The sequence below is a fragment of the Eublepharis macularius genome, chromosome 11, assembly GCF_028583425.1.
Source record: "Eublepharis macularius isolate TG4126 chromosome 11, MPM_Emac_v1.0, whole genome shotgun sequence".
NCBI classification, from domain to species: Eukaryota; Metazoa; Chordata; class Lepidosauria; order Squamata; family Eublepharidae; genus Eublepharis; species Eublepharis macularius.
The window spans coordinates 82,508,919-82,528,455 of record NC_072800.1 but is presented as its reverse complement, the minus strand read 5'-3'; the positions used below and the strand labels follow the sequence as shown (position 1 = coordinate 82,528,455).

The following is a 19,537-nucleotide window of genomic DNA, read 5'->3' as shown; positions in this document are numbered from 1 at the left end:
TGGTTTTAATGTTGTTTATTTTTTACATTTTAGGTAAAATGCATTTTATTGTAATTTTATTTATATGCATGTAAATTATATTTGTATTCATGTATTTTTTTGTCTTTTTAATGAAAGGTTTTGGATTGTGAAGGCCTATCATCTATCCATCCGTCCGTCCGTCCGTCTGTCTATCTATCTATCTCTGGGTAGATAGATAATGCTGCCACCAGGAATTATATTCCAAACTAGTTCATTTAAATTTCCCGCTGAATAATGTGCCGAAGCATCAGGCTCTTTCGTGGGACTACGCTGCCCTAAGGATAGGAATGGGATATATAGGAATCACATAGACTCTGGGATGAACAAAAACACAAATGAAACTTTTATTTTTAAATGAAGCGTATTGGTTTCACACTTTAAGCTTGATGGTTTCAAAGATCTGTTCTTAAATCTGTTTCTTTACATAGGCTTTACATAGGATCAGTCACACAAAGTAATTTTTCATCACTGGCCTTTATGAGAATAAACTCACAGAGAATAAACCACACAGATTCATTCAGGTCTTTCCACACAGCTTGCCTGATTTAGCTAGACCAATCTCTCATACATAGACTTTCTCTGTCAGGCGCACGTACAGTTTGCCTGCTTTAGGCAGAATGAATATTCTCTCACAGACACACACACAGTTCAGGCTTCCACACAGGTTGCCTAACTGAACTAGAATGAGAATCCCCTCAGACTTCCACACAGGTGGTCTGCTTGGCCCAGACTGAATGTTCTCTCTCAGACACACACACAGTTCACTCCTCCTCCAGAGTGCAGCCACTGTCCAATCAGATTTCACTCCCTCACACTTCTCAACTCCTCCCATACTCTCAGTCATCAACCAATCATCTCACTAGCTCATCCCTCACTTTCACCCCTGTTCCTCATCTGTAACATACCGAGCATTTAAAGAAATACACAACCTTAAATCATTTCAGCAGGGTAGAAATTTTGTAAAATAAAATTTAAAAATTCCTTCGTTCTTTGCTGAAAGAATAAAATAAATAAACTTCATTTGTGTGATCTCTCTTTTACAGTGGATTCTGTGATGAACAGTAAGGCTTGTGCTGCAATTGAACCTCTTGCCACACTTTTAAGTATTTACGTGGGTTCACCCCTGCATGATTGCTTTAGGGAGAAGTGAGATTTGTTCTGTTAGTGAACCTCTTTCCACACTCCATGCATTTATATGGGGTCTCCCCTGGGGTGATGATGATGGCTTGAGATCTTACTGAAATTCTTTCCGCGCTCCAAGCACTTACATGGTTTCGTCCGTGTGAATCTTTTTAAAGTTAGGCATTAGAATCAACTGCACCTCTTTCCACGCTTCAAACATTTCACTCAGAGTAAGTGTATTCCAAATAGCTATTTCAGTCTAATTCCGTGATTTACTTTAGACCAGAGAAACGGACTGCACCGTTATCCCCCAAAGCAAAGCAGAGGCTGCTGAATAGGACGGACAGGAAGACTAAAATGGAGTGAGGGGGGCAGACAGGAAACATTTGTATGATTGCTAGACAAGTCTTGCTACTGGCATCTTATTAAGTTCACGTTACTATTATAAATAATAATAATGAATGATAATACAGCTTGGCTTTTTATAAAATCCAAGGGAATAGTGCAGGTAGAAAGAATAAGGTGGTATATAAGCCAAAAATGCATTTTTGGCACACAGAAGAACAATAAAGATTTATTTTGATTCGATTGTCTATGTTCTGGCGGAAGAAAAGACCCAATCCCGGACGCCAGAATTCTTTTGGCGCATGCTCCGTGCCTCCTTTAATTTCCATCATCAGCTTTCACTCTCCGCCCCGTTTTCCAATCGGCGCGTGCGCTTCACAGCCCTGACGTTTGTCAATAATGGGGATATTTTTTTTTAAAGAAAGGTTTGCGCATGCGCTTATATCGCGTTGCGTCACCACTCCACTCCCTCCCCCTCCCACTTTTGCCCTACTTTCAACTCTGCGCAGGCGCCCGCCAAGCGGCATGTTGCTCTAGTGAGGCCGTGCGACCAATCAGGAGAGACCTCCGCTATCCCACAGTGCAACGCGGCCTCAGAGGCGACGTTCGCCCCCACTCCCCGCTTCTTTCCTCAGCCCCCGGCCGCCATGTTGTGCTAGTTTTGTGCTCGGCGGCGGCGCCAACCGGTGACAGCCTTCGGCGGTCGCTCCAAGCGGGAGCGTCTTTCGTCGTTCCCTGTAGGCCCTCGCAAAACCGGGCGCCATGGCAGGTGCTTTGGGAGGTGGCGGCGGCGGTGGCGCAGGTACGGGACCCGGCCGCGCAGTGCAAGGGGGCGCGGTTATCGGGGCCGAGAGAGGAGCTGCGGGCAGGCCGCGGAAAGGGAGTGGGTTTGCCTGTGGGGCGTGAGGGGAGGCAGGCCTAAGCGCCCCTGATACGCCGGAGGGTGTCTGTATGGAAAGGGGGCGGGAGAGGGGAGCGGCGCTTCAGGAATGGGTACGCGGAAGGAGGAGGGCGAAAGGAAATGGATGGAGAAATAAGGGTGCCAACCTCCAGGTGTGACCTGGAGATCTCTTGGATTTGCCACTGATCTCCAGGCCACAGTGATCAGTTCCGAGGAAATGGCTTCTTGGGAGGGGGGACTCTTAAGTCATTCTAACTCGCTGAGCTGCAGCTCTTCCCAAATCCCGCCCTCCCCGGCTGCACCCCTTAAAATCTCCGGGGATTTCCCAACCCAGAGATGGCAACCCGAGTGAAGATGGATGTTGGCCTTGAAGGCCCGAGATTGTCTCTCCTTTAGATGGAGGGGTGTCTGTCCAAGAGGGGCAGGCAGCACGTGAGGACCTGGGCTTGTTGCCGGTCTCGGGGCTTGAGTCTGGGCGCCGGTGCGGTTGCTGACTGCGCAGGTTTCATAGGACGGGGCGGGCGGAAATATTCCTAGAAGTGCGAAGGTCTATTTTGAGGGACTGGAAGGAAAGGTTGTGTGTATGTAGAGGGGGAGGTTGGAGACGCGGTAATAATATATACGGAAGGGGAGGAGCTGTCAAGGCAAGTTGTCAAGATGCCGCGTGCCGGAATGGGGGAATACCAGGGACAGTGTTTACGTGGGATGGAATGTCAACAGAAACAGGAAACAAAGAGGAGGCTTGCAATTTCTTGAAGATGCGGTGGAATAAAATTGTCTCGTGAAATAGTTCACAGTCCTGGTGTAAGGCCATCGCTTATTATTGCAGCAGTATACTAGCACAGTTATTTTTCTAGGAAAAGGCAAGTGTGAGTGAAGCCTCTAACACACTGTCCTCTATCCAGAATAGGCTTTTGCATAAGAAAAGGCATTGACCACAAATCCAGTATATTTGTAAATGCTTACTCTTGCTTTATTTTTCCCCTAGCACTGTGAGAAGGGTTCAAGTCACTGTGAGGCTTATAAGATTTGATAGAAAATTTGGTGGAGGTTTGTCCGCTTACTTTATTTTTACCTAGTGTTTTCCTCCTATGGTGATGCATAGTAAATTTCATTGTTCTCAGTTTTGTCCTCACAACAATCTTGTGAGTTTCTTTAGGTTGTGTGTGTGACTGGGCTAAGGTCATCTAGCAAGCTTCCATGGCTGGGTTTCCAAGATCTTAGTCTGACACTGCTGGATCTCACTGGCTTAGTAGAAATAAGTCCTCATCAGATTGATCTTATATTTAGGATTCTTTACAGTTTTATGTATCTTAAAAGTGTTGCTGCTACTCATATTTCTTTAGGCAGTCTTCCTGTAAAATAAAAAATTAGTGGAGGAGAAATGTCCAAAGCATCTTTCAGTGATGTAGCCCTTCTTCACATTTGTCAAATGAACTTCTTACAGATTGAGTTGATTTTCTTTTATGCTATGGATAAAAACTTTATTTGAATATTCCATAATTTTTACAGTACCCATTGTATCTGCAGGCAGAGACTCATGATACTCAAAGAGCTGTAGATATGAATCAGTGGCAAGAAAACTCCCAACTAAATTTTTGTGTTTCTTGGAAGGGTTTTATAATTTTACTGTCCTTGAAATTATATTGATTTCTTGGGTTTGGAATACACGACTCCCTCTTTTCATTGTTGGCATTAGACTTGTTTAACTTTAGCTCATGCCCATTGTCATCTTTCCTTGGTTCAGGTCTCTATTTATTTTTTAAAAATCATGGAAATTTCTTGTACAGTCCTTGAGTCTTGCAGTGCTCTCCTCACTGTGTTGCTTGGACATCTGTCTTTAGAGCCATAGGTCTGCCCTTGGAGGCTCCTATTGGTATGAAATGCTGCAATACACTACTCTCAGGAGCTAAGTAGAGCATGCACTTTACGCTCATTCTGTAGTCACGTCATTAGCTCAATTCAGGGTGCTGACTATCACATACAAAGCCCATTGAGGCCTTAGACCCTTATGTCTTTAACTTTAATTGAATTTTTATACCGCCCATCTCCTGAAGGACTCAGGGCGGTGTACAGCCAAAATAAAACATACAAATATAAAACAGTAAGAATATAAAATATAAACATGTTGGATAATTTAACTCAGAACAGAACAACTCAAGTAAAACACATTTAGGCCAGCCCCGCTTGTTGGAATAATAACGTCTTAAGGGCACGGCAAAAGGTGTGTAGGTCAGGGACCATACGGGTCTCCGGGGGCAATTCATTCCAGAGGGCAGGTGCCCCAACAGAGAAGGCTCTCCCCCTGGGGGTCAACAGCCGACATTGTTTGGCCGACGGCACCCTGAGGAGGCCCTCTCTGTGGGAGTGTACTGGCCTGTGGGAGGCTATCGGTAGCAGCAGGCGGTCTCGTAAATACCTAGGCCCTAAGCCATGGAATGCTCTAAAGATGGTAACCAGCACCTTGAAGCGCACTTGGAAGATCACCAGAAGCCAGTGTAGCTCACGCAGGAGAGGTGTTACATGGGCGCGCCGTGTCGCTCCCATAATCTGAACTAATTGTAGCCTCCGGGTGGTCCTCAAGGGGAGCCCATGTAGAGAGCGTTACAGTAGTCCAGACGGGAGGAAACGAGGGCATGGGTGACTGTGCGCAAGGCGTCCCGATCCAGAAAGGGACGCAACTGGCGAACCAGGCGAACCTGATAAAAAGCCCCCCTGGCCATGGCCGACACATGATCTTCTAACGACAGCCACGCATCCAGGAGGACACCCAAGTTGCGAGCCCTCTCGGGGGGGGCCAAAATCTTGCCCCCAATAGTCAGCAATAGAACCAGCTGGCTATAACAGGGCGCCGGAAACCACAGCCACTCGGTCTTGGAAGGGTTGAGTCTGAGCCTGCTTCTCCCCATCCAGATCCGTACGGCCTCCAGGCACCGGGACATCACGTTAAGGGCATCATTGGGGAGATCCAGGGTAGAGATGTCCAACTGAGTGTCATCGGCATACTGATGGTACTTTACCCTAAAACCACGGATGATCTCACCCAGCAGCTTCACATAGATGTTAAACAGAAGGGGCGAGAGGACCGCGAGAGGACAAGGCTGTCTCCTGTTCCCTGCCATGATAGCTTCACTTATCTGACGGGGCCTTCTGCAACTACTGTCCTGTAAATGAGCAACATCACCTATACATGCGTTCTCTGTTGAGACCCAAACCTTGTGGAATAGCATGCCTGAGAAGGTCAGGACTGCTGGCATTCTGCAGACTCTGTGAAACAGAATTGTTCAGGAGGTTGTCTTTATAAAGGCATCAGAACCTTATTACAGTACAATGGTTCAAGAAGGTGCTCTAATAGAAGGAATGGTGCTGTGGGTCACACTACTGTGTATAGTAGTGTGGCCACATACGCAATTTGATTTTTGGGGATTGTTAACCTATCATGTCTGCTACTTAAGCTTTGTTTCAAATTTCTGCAATCCTAGTCCTATTACTTTGCCTTTCAGGTATCTTACTCTGTTGATTTCTCTAACACTGTGTAATCCATCTTGATTCTCAGTGAAAAGGATTGACGATAAATAAATAAAATACGGGGCACCATAATCAAAGCTGTGTTTGTAGCTTTCACTCTCTCATTTTATGATAAAGGAAATTTGAATGCTTTTAGACATTACACAGCCACACTCCATTACTGTATTTCTCATCTAATGTTTAAAATAGGACCTGTTTGAAGGAGATTAAACAAGCTCTATCCATGTTATGTCAAAAGTAGAACAGCTGGATTTTTAGTTCAGTGGTACCTTAGAGACCAACAAGATTTTCAAAGTATAAGCTTGGAGCTCTGACTCTCAAAAGTCTTGTCAGTCTCTAAGGTGCCACTCTACTGCGGACCAACATGGCTACTCACCTAATTATGTTAAAGGTACTGCTGCAGTTTCTACGGCATCTTTAAAAGCATGACATGCTACTAGGTTCATCGCTGTTGAGAGAGAAAATGTGTAGTGAAAATTGACTGGTTAGCCATTTGTAGACTATATAGACTTGGTACCTGTTGGCTGCTGGTATTTTTGTAAATGATACTGGCCTGGACCTTGACACTGGAGTTTTTAAGGAAATGTGTGTATTCAAGATCAGGGATGGACTGTTCCATTACCTGGTGTTATAATGTGCATGATTGCTTGTGTGCATGGCATGCCTAAGTAGATGGTGGATAGAACTTAGGGAACCAAGCGAGAACTGTGGCAGTAACAAACTACAAGTGCAAATCTATCATGATAAATACCAAAAATGCAAGATGGAAGAATGGTGAAACAGAACACAGCCATGAAGAGGTTAGAATCCTAAAATCTGGGTTGGAGGGAGAATTTGAAGAGGGCAATTCTGAAACATCCCTACTTGTGATTACTTAACTGACTGCTGTTATACCTTAACTGGTAACAACTTTTATTTATTTATCGTGGTTCTAGCCAGCCTTTTAATGAAAAAGGGTCCTTAGGGTGATTTACATCATAGTAAAACATAAACTGTGCATAATAAAACCACATAAAGATAGCATGAAACACTGATTAAAGCATAATTGAATAAATAGCTATCAAATATTCAACTTCAGTACGTACCACTTCACATAAATAATTCATAGGCATTTTGGAAAAGAAAGGTCTTTAACATAATCCTGAAGCTAAGAATGATGTGCCTCTGAACTCCAGAGATAATTCAGAGTACACGTCTGCTTTGTAAATTTAGAATGCATTGGGCTTCAGATTCTAGTAAAATAATTAAGTAGACTAGAGCTGTATAAAATCAGGATATTTTGAAGCCATGAGGAAAAAAACACATTTTTTTCCATGAAAGAAATAGAAATGTTAGGAAAAATTGAAATATATGCAGTACTTCATTTTCCTTTCAAACCTAAACTACCTTTACTGATTGAACAACATAAAATGTATTATTTATAACTTAGCATATACAATTCTATTATGTGGTATATTTATGGAATTTTAAAATGTTAGTATCTTTGTTTTCTATAAGAATGTAAGTATGTCCAATACTTGAGAGAGATGTGAACTGCTGCATCCTATGCTACTTATGCATTCTGTGCTACCATAGCACATATGTATTTAATTTTTTCCATCTGAGGAGGAAAAAATAAAAGTTGAAAATAAAAACAACAATTCTGTAGTAAACAAAAGTAATTGTAGTATTTGGACAGAAACTGCCTCAGATCACAGTAGGTAGTACTGCCAGCATGTTTGAATATTATGCTAAATGTCATAATATTGAACTATAATGTGTTATGAAACAACCTGTGGGTCAGGAACCCCTGGGCAGCCATGCAGTTATTGCAAGGGGTCCTTGAATCCATTCAGGTTGGGCAGGCTTCTGCCTTCCCCTGTGCTCTCCTCCATGGCAGCCCTGCCTCCCCCCAAATCCTTCTTGGTCCAGCTGCAAGTTTGGTTTCATCCACCAGTTGGCTTGTTGCAGCACAGCCATGACTTTCCAACTGTGTTTTGCATGCTCTGAACCCCCATCCAGGCAGTCATCTTTGAGCTGTCTTCCACTAAGTGTGCACTGGCCCAGTAAGGACTGCTTGCCTACTCTTGAGGATAACCTCTTCTTGTGAGAGGCTTAGGTGGGCCAAATTGTCTCTCATCTCCTACCCATCCTGTCACTGGCAACAGCTGGAAATGCCAGCTCCTTGAATGGAGGTATGGGCTGCACCCCTTTACGATGCTGCTGTTCGAATGGTTAACTGTAAAGAAGCCTTCCCCAAGGAAAATACTGGGGGAAAGAGTAGAAAACTACACCTGGGGAATTATACAAGAAAGAAACGAATGCAACAATACTAATGTGAGGGGACTATATATAAATTATGAAAGTGCAAAGTGTTCAAGTGCTCTAAGTCAATAAATTCATTAATAGATATCCAATAAGCATTATACAAAGTTTCAGATCCTCTCATATAATAAGGCAACGGCCAGTCTATAAGTATCAATAAATATCACAGTCCAAAGTCTACTAGCACCCAAATAAGCAATATAGCTTTCAAATAAATAATAATCTTCTAATCTCTTGTGGGTGCAAGAGCTTCTCTTTTTTCCCCCTCACAACAACCTTGCCATGTTGGTTAGGCTGAGAGTGTGTTGCTGGCTCAAGTGAGCTTCCATGACAGAGTGGGGAATCAAATTTGGATCTCCCAGATCCTAGTCCATTATGGGGGAAGGAGAGAAGAGAGACGATGTGGACTTCTGTGGTGAACTGACCTCTGGATATATGGCTATGCAAATCCCACACTCTAGCATCCGCTTCTATTTGTTTAAACCCTCTCAGCAGCCTACAATCCGTAAAACAGGACAGACAAGCTTTACTTACCTTGTTGATTGTATGTAAGTATTGTGTTTCCTAAAGGGTTCTTATTTGTGAAGCTCCATGAACAGTATGGCACTTAATAGTGTGGTAAATATAACCTCCTTCACACAGCTATTTTGACTTGACAACAAGGCTCCTATGGAATTGAACAAACATATATTTATTTACAGAAAATACAGTGTAATATAATAAAGGTGGTACAACTGGCTCTCAACTGCACTCCCCAGAGGTTATACTCCCCTCTCCCCATGGATTAAGACACAAAAATGCTGAGAGGAGTCCTTTTTCTCCAGAGGAAGTTCCTTAGCAATTAAGGTCCAATGTAGCCTGTTAACCAAAGCTTCAGGCTTGCACTCATAGTCCAGGCCACTCTTCTATCTCACAGAGATCCTGGTCATAGAGCCCTGTGCACAAAAAGCTAGAACTGGCAGATCCTTAACAGAGTGCTTATTTATTGCACTAAAGAAAAGTTTCCTTCCCTAACTTGAGCTCCAGCAGACCTGGCAACCCTAACCTGACCCAAATCCTAACTAAAAGCCAAAATAAAAACCCTGACCAAGCTCTCACTGTTCTCCACAGCCACTAAAAGCCCTATCAGAAGAGGAAAAGTATCTCATTAAGCTGAGGCTGGCTCACCCCCTCCCATCCAGTGGAGTTCCAAGGGCTCTGATTGGTTGGTGATCTCTGGGATTTGCATAAGGTTTAAATCACCAGAATTGATTCAGAGCCCTAGAGGATAGGTGGAACTTTGGAGTTTGCCACAGTGCTAGTGGATGACTCATTTATTTTGCTACCTAGATCAGTAATCACTACATTATCATCTGTGGAAAGGACCTGAACACACATACCCAGAGATCTGGAGATGATGTCACACTTCCTCCAACACAAGTGCCTACACCATTGGAAAGGGAGCAGCTAGGCTGTTGTAATATAATGGTTAAGTGTTTAGGTTGCACATCAGGACTCTGCTGGCTTGAATCCCACTACTGCCATGAGCTCAGCAACTCCTCTTAGCCCTAGCACCCCAGCTGTATTGCGAGGATTGTAACAACACTGATATTGTTTAACTAACTGAGTGGGGCACTGATCTGTCTAGAAGAGCAGTATATAAGCACAGTTACTATCCCTTGATCATGCCTACATTCAGCACAATTGAGAATTCTCTCCAGAAGGAATATTTTGTATTGTGTTTACCTATGAGCTCTTTTGGAAACTAACCACTGAAAAGCAGGATTAAAATAAAAAAAACTAAGCATCCACCAGTTCTGTAAAAGCTTTGAAAGCTCATTGGGCATCCAAGCAAACATTCCCATGAATACAAGCTAACGGTGTTAGCAAAGGGGTCATCCTAGGCAGCTATACCAGTAACTCCAGTCTATATGAAGCTCTTGTATACTGTATCAAGTCATTGGTCTGTACCCTTTAACTAGACTTTCAGTCTCTGAAAGCTACAAAACCATCTCATTAAATAACTCAGTACATTAAATAAGCAAGCAAACCTTCTGCAATCAGATAAATAATATCTCTCTCTCATATATGTATTACAGTTTTTCAGATGCATGTAGATGTTGTGATTAGGAAAATACAAATTAATTTAAAAGGGTAATTAAATTCATAGTAGCATTTTGTCATTGTTTTCTCAGTCAACAAGTACCCAATATCGTGGGTATCCATGACTAGAGATGGGCACGAACCAAAATTCATGACGAACCAGGTCGGTTTGTGGTTCGTGAACCAGCTGTTCGTCAGATCTCATTTCTGACAAACCGTCACAAACTTTAGGCTGGTTTGTTTGGTTCATTTTTCAGTTCATCACTGCAGACAGCCTAGCGCTGATCAGTCAGTTTCCTAGGCAATAGGGGATGGACTTCCTGCAGACCTTCTGCTGATCCAGAAGTGACCTTCTGCTGACCCGGAAGCGGTGATTTGCTGGCCCAGCAGTGACATTTTCATGAACCAAAATGAACCGATTCGTGAACTGGGGCAGGTTCGTGAAAGTTCGTGAAACATGACAAACCACAAACTGCATGGTTCTTTTTTTTCTGGTCCGTGCCCATCTCTATCCATGACATTTTTTTACATTACAAAGTTCTCATAATAGTTGAAAAGGTTGGGAACCACTGTTACAACATATTAGCTGTTACCAAAATTATTTGTTTAAACAGCAAAAATTATTGAATATGTTCTATATATGTACAGTATAGAAGCTGGAAGAATTGAGAAAGACTTTTTGAGTGTGAAAATCTTTGCCTTAAGAAGGGTTTTAAAAAGAGAAAATGTTTCGTAGGAAATTTTTTCAGTCTTCCCCCAAATTTTCATTTTTCCCAATGGGGAAAAATGTATATTTTCACTTTCCCCCATCTTTTCTGGTTCTTCACATCTCTAAAGTAGACCATGCACAGTACTTATGTATTTTCTGCTGGAGCCCTGAAGTAGCTCACAAAGACCCTGTGTAGTAGGCTAAGATGACAGATTGACAGCCTAAGATTGCCCAATGAGCTTCCATAGCAGAGTGGGGATTTGGACCAGGTTTTTCTAGATCCTAGTCTGACACTTTAACCACTATCCCATGCTGGTTGTCAATAACAAACTGAAGTTACCCTATCCCTGTAATACATTGAAGTAACAACATATGATGCACTCCTTTTATGCAAGACATGGCAATAATTCAATTTATTTGCATCCATTTGAAAGTTAAAATACACTTCTGTTAATTGGTGAGGTTATACATGCAACGTCTTTGGGAAATGGAATTCTTACAGACTTCTTGCCATGCAGACTGCATAGAAGCGCACATTTATATTCTTTATGCAGTTTCTAGATGTGGGGGGAGGTACCAAGGATAAACCAAAGAGATCATAAACAAGGTTTTAATATTTTGACTGTCCCTAAACTATACAATGAGGTGGTGGTGTGAGAACTGTTGCTGCTCTGTCACATCCTCATGGTCTCCTGTTGGGTGTAGCAACTTGTTTCTGCTTTGGGAAATGAAGTCTGAGCTTGCTATTGCTGCAAGAACAACAACAAAAATCCAGAGATGAAACAGAAATGGATTTCTGCAGCCCCCGAGCAGAGGGGGCAGCAGCAGAGCCCTTGAACTCCATCTTCTTGCTTCCAGGAGGCTGATAATAGGTTTTCTTATGTTTGTCTCATGTTTTATCTGTGGAATGCCTTGCACAGGAAGAAGGCAGAGAAGAGTTATAGAAAACTGCATGGGTAGAATTTAAGTAGGAAATGGTTGTTCTGTTACTCAACAGGATGCTATCAAGCTTGGTATGAATAAATAGCAGGCTTAATTTGTGTTTATTGTTGTGCATATTGATCCGTGGAGTTTGTTGCCACAGAGTATTAGGATATCAAGTAATGCAGTAGAAGGCCTGGGAAAATTAAATAGTAGATGTGTTGATAGAAACCAAGATGACTTGAGCATACCTTTGATTTTTTTAACCCTTAGTTCTAAGAACAACACAGAAACACCTCCTGTACCTTATATTTTCATTCTTCTGAAATGAGGAAAAGCACTACCACTTTTTATAGGATGTTACTTTTGATTATGCTTTTTAGTAGAAAAGTCCCAGACAGTTATTCGGGTATATAGAAATTGGAATTTTTTTCAGCCTTATGCTGAGCTTGACTTCAGAGGGTTTAGATGGTCCCACTCTAAAGTGGTCCCACAGTATCAAACTTGAGGCAGGTAACCTGTATGGGAATACTCGTTTAATAGCTTTGCTGTGTTACAATTGATGCATTTTCTTCATGTACAAGTCAGCAAATGTATTTTGTTAACAGACGATGACTTTGATCAGTTTGATAAGCCTGGTGCAGAAAGATCTTGGAGGAGGAGAGCTGGAGATGATGACTGGGACAGGTAAGCTATTGTGTTTCACACTGAGGTTCCTTTTCTGGGATTCCATCCAGCTTTCTTTAGTTTGTTTTCTACCTTGCTTTTTAAAAACGTGCAGATTTCAGTGCAAATGAAGTGTGTCCCTGCTGTATATGTATCAGAAGCTAAATTGTAGGAAAACATTGTATTTATTTTACTTCATTTATACCCTTCTTTTCTCCCCAACAAGAACCCAGTGCAACTTACATCGTTCTCCACTCCTTCATTTTAACCTCACAGCAACCCTGTGAAGTCGGTTAGACTGACATTATCTATAACTGCCATGAAGAACTTACTAGTCTAGGATACGTAGACAAGCATGTTTACTGCCTTGTGGACCTTGAATGAGTGGAAAGGCAGCATAGAGATGTTTTAAATAAAATATACTGCAGAACATAGAACACTATACTTTCGGGGAACTCTGGGTTTTGCAGTTGTGTTCAAACTAAATGTAGCCCTTAAAACTCAACAAGGCTGGAGAGGGCTGGGGAGCCGTGTGTGGCTCAAAGTTCGTCTTGTTACAGGCCTCTACCCCTTCCTCTGTGCCTCAGTGTTCCTTTACATGGGTGTTGTGGAAGCTCATTGAAGCACTTCCACCCAAGTAAGGTATGCTCATTTAATTGAACCGTAATTTCTTTACCACTATGCAGAATTGTATTGTAGAAGGGAGAAATAATAGTCTGAAAAAATGTGTAGTTTGTGGGAGGGATTGAGAAGCGGCACATGTGAGGATCACAATTGGTATAGGTAAGAAATCTGAGGCCACTTTTAAGACTAAAATACTTTGCCGAATAGTGACATATTGCTTTTGCTCCATCTAGCCTTCTCAGCTTTCCTCTACCTCAGTCTTTGGTCGTCATCTTAATGGTAGGAGTAGGAGATTGTTGGTAGGAGCAGGAGACTGTTGCCCAGTATCATCTCCAGTATAGCTCTTTCAGTACAAGCAGAGGATTGAACTGCAGCATCATCAGGTACCAGGCACATGAGAACGGATGCAGACTAAATTTTTGGCTAACAGAAGGGGAGAGGCAATTTGCTCCAATTTTGTCTTCTTCTGGCAGACGACCAGTTTGTCTCTCATCCCATTCCACAGCATCATTTTGGGGAAATCAAGAAACCGCAATAAGAGGGTAGGAAGGGAAGTTCCTCTGATGGAAGTGCCTTCTGTCATGGATATAGCTAGAACTACAGGGGAACAATTGCTGGATATGACCAAGAAAGATATTCAAGATACCTATGCACACAGAAACAGGGCTAGCCCGTCCCCATAACTAGATAGGCCACAAAGGGAGTGTAGAGGCCTAGGATAAAACAACTTTGGAGAGGGGCGTACAACAATAGAGTTACAAAGTTATATTGCCATGTGTAGATTAGAAGAGCCATCTAACTCGTATCAATATATACCACGTACCAAGGCCCAGGTGCAGGGAGTGTCTGAGAATGGCAGGAATGTCTGACTTTCTAGAAGCTGGCAATGATATAGACGTACTGGTGAGGGCCAAAAGATACTCAGATGTGTGAGAAACTTGTAATCACTAATTCCACATAGACTTTGTTAACACAAAAAGTAGCAAAAATGAACTAGCTATTGTTACATGTTTCAAGAGGATGTTTCAGATGTGGATAATCTTCTTTGGTGTTTGAAATCATAAAGATAATAAGTTAGTCAAGAATTTGAGTCTCTGAAGCAGCTAATGTTAAGAAAAGGTTCTGAAATCCTATAAATATGATAAACTAAACTGATTGGGAGCTTCTTAGAAGAGGCTCCTTACCTGCAACTATTGTATCTTTGGTAAGATGCTTTTTGGGATTCCTATAACTGCTCTCCTTTAAAGGTATATGGATAATATAATAATGGATAATATGATTTTCTGTTAAATTGATATCAAGAATACTGAATAATTATTTTGTAATAATGAAGGCTTAAAATGGAAGCAGAGACTCTATAATTGTATTACTTGTATACAGTACCCAGTAACAAACCTAAATACCTCTAGCCAGGAGGTAAATGGTTTGATGTAGGAAAGCTAACTAGATGATCAGGACTTCTTAACTGCATGCCTATATCCGAATCGGGCCTCACTAGAGTCATCCAGGACACTTCCATTAATGGAAAATTTAGTTCTGCATCTAGTACATGGGGGAGCCATACGGTTGTGCCTCTTCTTGCCCCCTCATGGAACGTCTCTACTTCAGGGACCATGATTAGCTGGGAAATAGAGTGCAAACCATTTAGAAATCTAGTAGGGCTCAAAATAATGTGCAGATGACCTGTTTCATCCTATTCTCTGCCCTCTTCCTCTGTTGTTTTGGTGTGGAGTAGCAGCACTAATGACTGTTGTTTCTTTGTTAAAGGATAGCACCAGATTAAGAACACTAGCACTGCTAGGACCAGCCGTTGGTTGTGTACTACTTGGTCCTCCTCTAGATATTTGAACTATGAATTTCACTTAGACTGAAGCCCGCTGTTTTTTGTTTCTTGTGCTTTTTAGTTGAATTCTTCCCTGCCATGAGGAGCATTAACCACATGGCCACTTTCTGTTTATCATCTGCCTTCCAACAGTATAAATGCCCTCACTGGGTGATAGGAGAGAAGGAGATAATCTGTGAAAAGAATAGGAATGGGAGATAATTCGTGCTGCTGCTGTTTTTGCACTTAGGCCAGATTATTGCACTACTTAACTGTTTGTTCGGTGTGTAGGGGACTTGAGTTGTGTTATCTTTCTAATGTGGTTATCACTGTATGGTAGGGTCTGAAGAATGGTTGCTTGTACTATTAATTTGGGTAGCAATTAGTGTTTTTGTCAGCTGCAATTAATTTCAAGAAATCTTCACTTTGAAGAAAAAGTATGTGGAGAGGAGAGAAGGGTGCAGTCCCAAAAACAGCAGGCCGCCCGAGGCACTTGCACATACAATGTCTGGGGCAATTTTGTGCTTGGAGGTAAATAGGGATGCTTTGAACATGATGGAATTCCTCTGCAGTAAAGAAGTCAAGCACAGAAAACTTAAAAATTGCACATGTGGCTGTTGCTCTCTATACATATACTGTTAGAGACTACAGTGAGAGAATCCACATACAGCTTTGACAAACCTAGTTATACATTGTTCCTAAAAAGAAAATGCTTTCTCTAGGAAATTTTTTTTAAAAAATATTGTTCATTACTTTTAAAGCAGTTGTGTGCTGCAGTATTGTACAGATTACACATCTTTGTGATGTTGATGAACTTGTAGCTTTCGTAGGTGGTGGTGGTTTGTTTGTTGTGCAGGAAAATCTGAGGTCATCATCTTATTGGTCTGTGTTACAGTGTCATGCACTATTATACATAAAGCGAGAAAGAGCTGGCATATGAAAAATTGTACTGTTATATAATTAACCTTTTGAGAAACATGAGTGCTATATTCTATTCCATATGTCCACCTGTTCTGTTAAATTGAGACTCTGCTATATGTTTCCTGAAGGATTCTTTGTCAGTCATTTGAAGAGCTCTGAAATTGTTTTGACTTCATAATTATGTATTGCTATTACATATAAAATCCTTGCTTCAGAAAGAGCTTACCCCAAGAGTGTGCTTGTCTTTATTTTTCTTGCAGTGAACTGGATGACGACTTGCTAGGAGAAGATTTACTGACTGGCAAAAAGGTCAATAATAAAGTACTTGTGATATGTAAATACTTTCAATGCCTCTTTTACATGATAGTGCTGGATTTCTGTGCACCTTGAGCGCACTGGAACATCATCTGCTTTTTTCAGATGTGTGCTTATATGTGGAAATGTGAAAACAGAACAATGCTAGCTTTCTCAGTCAACACATTATAGCATATTGTAGCAAAAATTATCAACATTATTTACATTTAAACAAATATTTATTTAAACAAATTTTGAAAATGTGCTTATATCTTCAGTATACGTAGTAGATTGGATAGTAGATTGGTTTATAGAAACCATTTTCATACTAGACATTTTGAGTAAAACATTGTCTTTTCTTTAGCGTTCCTACAAATGTCCCATTTCCATTGGGAAAAAGGTCTCAGGCTATACATTTTGAGTGAGAAAAACCTTTTCTTAAAAAACATTCCATTCATTCCAGAAGAAAAAAATTCATAGGAGAGTTTTAAAACTCTCCAGTGGGGTGGGGGTGGGGGGTGTCCTGAGGAACGGAAAAATCCTCCACCCAATTTTTCTGGTTTTTGTCCAGTCCTTCACATTTCTGTTTGTCTCTACATCTAACTAGCTGTCCTCTAGAATGAAGGTGTTTAACAATATACAATTTGAACCCATTCCTACATCTGTCAGTTTAACTACTTCTTCCTGCCCAACAAAACTCATCGCGTGTACTAAGTTCATATGTTTTATTTAGTTAGTCTTCATGTGTGCCATTGAGACATGACCTATTGTTGCTGAAGATTCAGTGGAGCCACGTAATTTAGTTTGTGGCATGTCTGGCATGATGAGAGTGTAAGAAATTTGTCTTGCTTTCTGGAGATACCAAGAGAGAACTTGTTGCAGTGTGGAGTTTGGAATCAGTTTATAAATTCTGAACAAATTGCTGAGTCCTGCAGCTCATTTTTGCTTTGCACCATTGGAGGCAGGCTTCTTGGTCAGTAGAAGAATCCGTGGATCCTGTACTTGGTCATATTTATGGTTTAGCTGGGCCACTAGAGTGGTTCTCATGGGGACTAAACTCTTATTCTGTGTGTTCTAATGAGACCACTAGTTGGAGCCAACCAGGTGTTTTGCTAGTGAAAAGGTAAGGAGTGGTTGTCCCCTTTGACTACTAGAAAAGGCTTGTGCTAATGGTCATGGAACCATCCTTGGACAGAAGCCATGTGGCATAGAGCTGTAGTAAGAAGAATGGGGGGAGATTGCGTGAAAAATCTGGAAGCTCTAGTCCTACGTGGACACAATGTAGACTATCCTTATGTGGACAGTTTCCAAGCCTCACCATGGAAATTATGTTTCAGGCTGCATTTAGATGTTATGTCAAGCTGCAGTTAAACTCTGAGCACAAGCACAGTTACCACTGTGGTTGTACATGCCTCTTGCTCCTTCAACCTCTCTGTATTTTTATAGTATGCTGACATTTTATACTTGATCAGGCTTCAATCTGCTGTGGCATCTGAATGCAGGTTGTTGGTTAGATTTGAGTTTGTTCATACCACCCAAGCCAGAAATCTAAACTGGCTTATTTGGAGTACACAAACTTCCAGTTCATTGAGGTGCCTGCATTTGTACGTCATGATGAATTGGGGCTTTGTCAAACCAGGAGGTGTTCATTTAAATCCATTTTAAGTTCTGTACGCCCTTCCAAACAGGGTCTCCTGCAGGTGCCACCCTGCACATTGGTGAAATCGATAGCAGCCCATACATGGGCGTTCTCTGTGGTGGCCCCTACCCTGTAGAATGGCCTGCCTGAGGAGGTCAGGAGAGCCCCCACTTTCCTGCCTTTCTGCAAATGATGCAAAACCGAATTATTCAAAAAGGCTTTTTACTCAGATAGGAAGGCTGAAATGTACGGAAGAGATCTCAGATGATCAACTAATAAGTTAGGAACCATAGACTTCGCCACTACGTTGTATTAGATCCCTGTTAATGTCTTTGTGAATATGTATCTATTTACCCTATGGCATTGTTTATGGAAATGTTCCTAATATTGACTGTACTAATCTCACAATGTGTAATCCGCCTTGAGTCCCAGTGAGAAAGGCGGACTATAAATGACATAAATAAATGGAAGCCATGAGTGGGTAGAGAGGAGAGGGGCATATGTGAGTACAGCAACAAGCTGAACTTGTGTCCAACTTTAATTGCATCTTGCAATGATGTTTGTTTTGGGACTTGTGAAATTTCCACACATTTTGATGTTTTTTAGATCAGTTTTCATCAATGTGGCCTGTAGCATTAAGTTAGAATTTTGTATGGTATTCTTTCAACCAGCTAATTCAGAATTAGAGTTTATTTTGCTAATGTTCAACGTGAAAACAATATTGATAAAATCTTGATTGATATTGATAGTATTTTGTTAAAATGTCTCAATCATAAAGAGCAACCTTCTTTGCTATTCTTTTAAACATTGTATATTAGGGTTATCTCAAGGGCAATTTTTTGTAATTTAAAATTTAGACTCAGTCAGATATGTCAGATGAAGAACTGAATGATGATCTTCTGCAGAGTGACAATGAAGAGGATCAACACTTCAGGTTTGTATCTTTTTAAACCAATTAAAGTAACTGGTTTTCTAGCTGAGTCCCCTGAATGATTTTTATTGGAATACTATAAAGTAGTGAACGTGAATGTACTTTAACCCGATATAGAGGAGGAGGGTGCACACAAATCTAAAAGTGGTATTTGAAAATAAGCTGCTTTTCACTGTGACATTCTGAATAGAAATTCTTTTTTTCTAGCTGAGGATAAAAAGGTGAAGAGAAAATTGCTGCTGAGAGCAGTAGGGTTTTAAGATGCATTTTGTAAACGCTGTGTTAGACGTATTTAAGAATTTGTCTACTACTTTGCAATTTCTATTTTTTTTTTAAAGGAAATTCTGGTAGATTAAATTTTAGTTGGGATGTTCCTTCAGAATCTAATCCTGCTTTCTCATTGTAGTAATTTGTTCATCTCCATACCTCATTCTTGGAGGAAGAACCAAGAAAACTGGAGAATAATTCCTTATTGCTTTTGAAAAGTAAAGCAGATTAATGAATAATGTAGCCATGGGTTTCTAAGTGGCTAAAAGTAACTGCTGACCTTTGGTTTGCTAGTGCTTGATCTTCAGATTCTAAGTAGGAGACTTTGGGCAGCCATTTAAAGCTGACCAAAGCTGTCTAGGACCTGATGAAGATTTCAGTAAAGTCTGTTCAGGCTCACCCTTTAAAGAAGCACTAGTTCCTAAGAAGAAATAAAAGTA

The 19,537-nt window shown here is 41.3% G+C and overlaps 1 protein-coding gene across 4 annotated transcripts in view; it reads left to right on the top strand.

Moving 5' to 3' along the window:
- The first annotated feature begins 2,114 nt into the window (after nt 1-2,114).
- The window catches only part of RBM33 (RNA binding motif protein 33), a 95,658-nt gene continuing 78,235 nt past the window's right edge, over nt 2,115-19,537 (top strand). For all 4 annotated transcript variants that reach the window (XM_054991869.1, XM_054991868.1, XM_054991870.1 and 1 more), the window contains exons 1-4: nt 2,115-2,290; nt 12,542-12,620; nt 16,227-16,275; nt 18,757-18,833. In XM_054991869.1, coding sequence (XP_054847844.1) covers nt 2,251-2,290; nt 12,542-12,620; nt 16,227-16,275; nt 18,757-18,833 — 245 coding nt within the window. In that variant the 5' untranslated portion in view covers nt 2,115-2,250. The remainder of the gene's footprint in view (nt 2,291-12,541; nt 12,621-16,226; nt 16,276-18,756; nt 18,834-19,537) is intronic.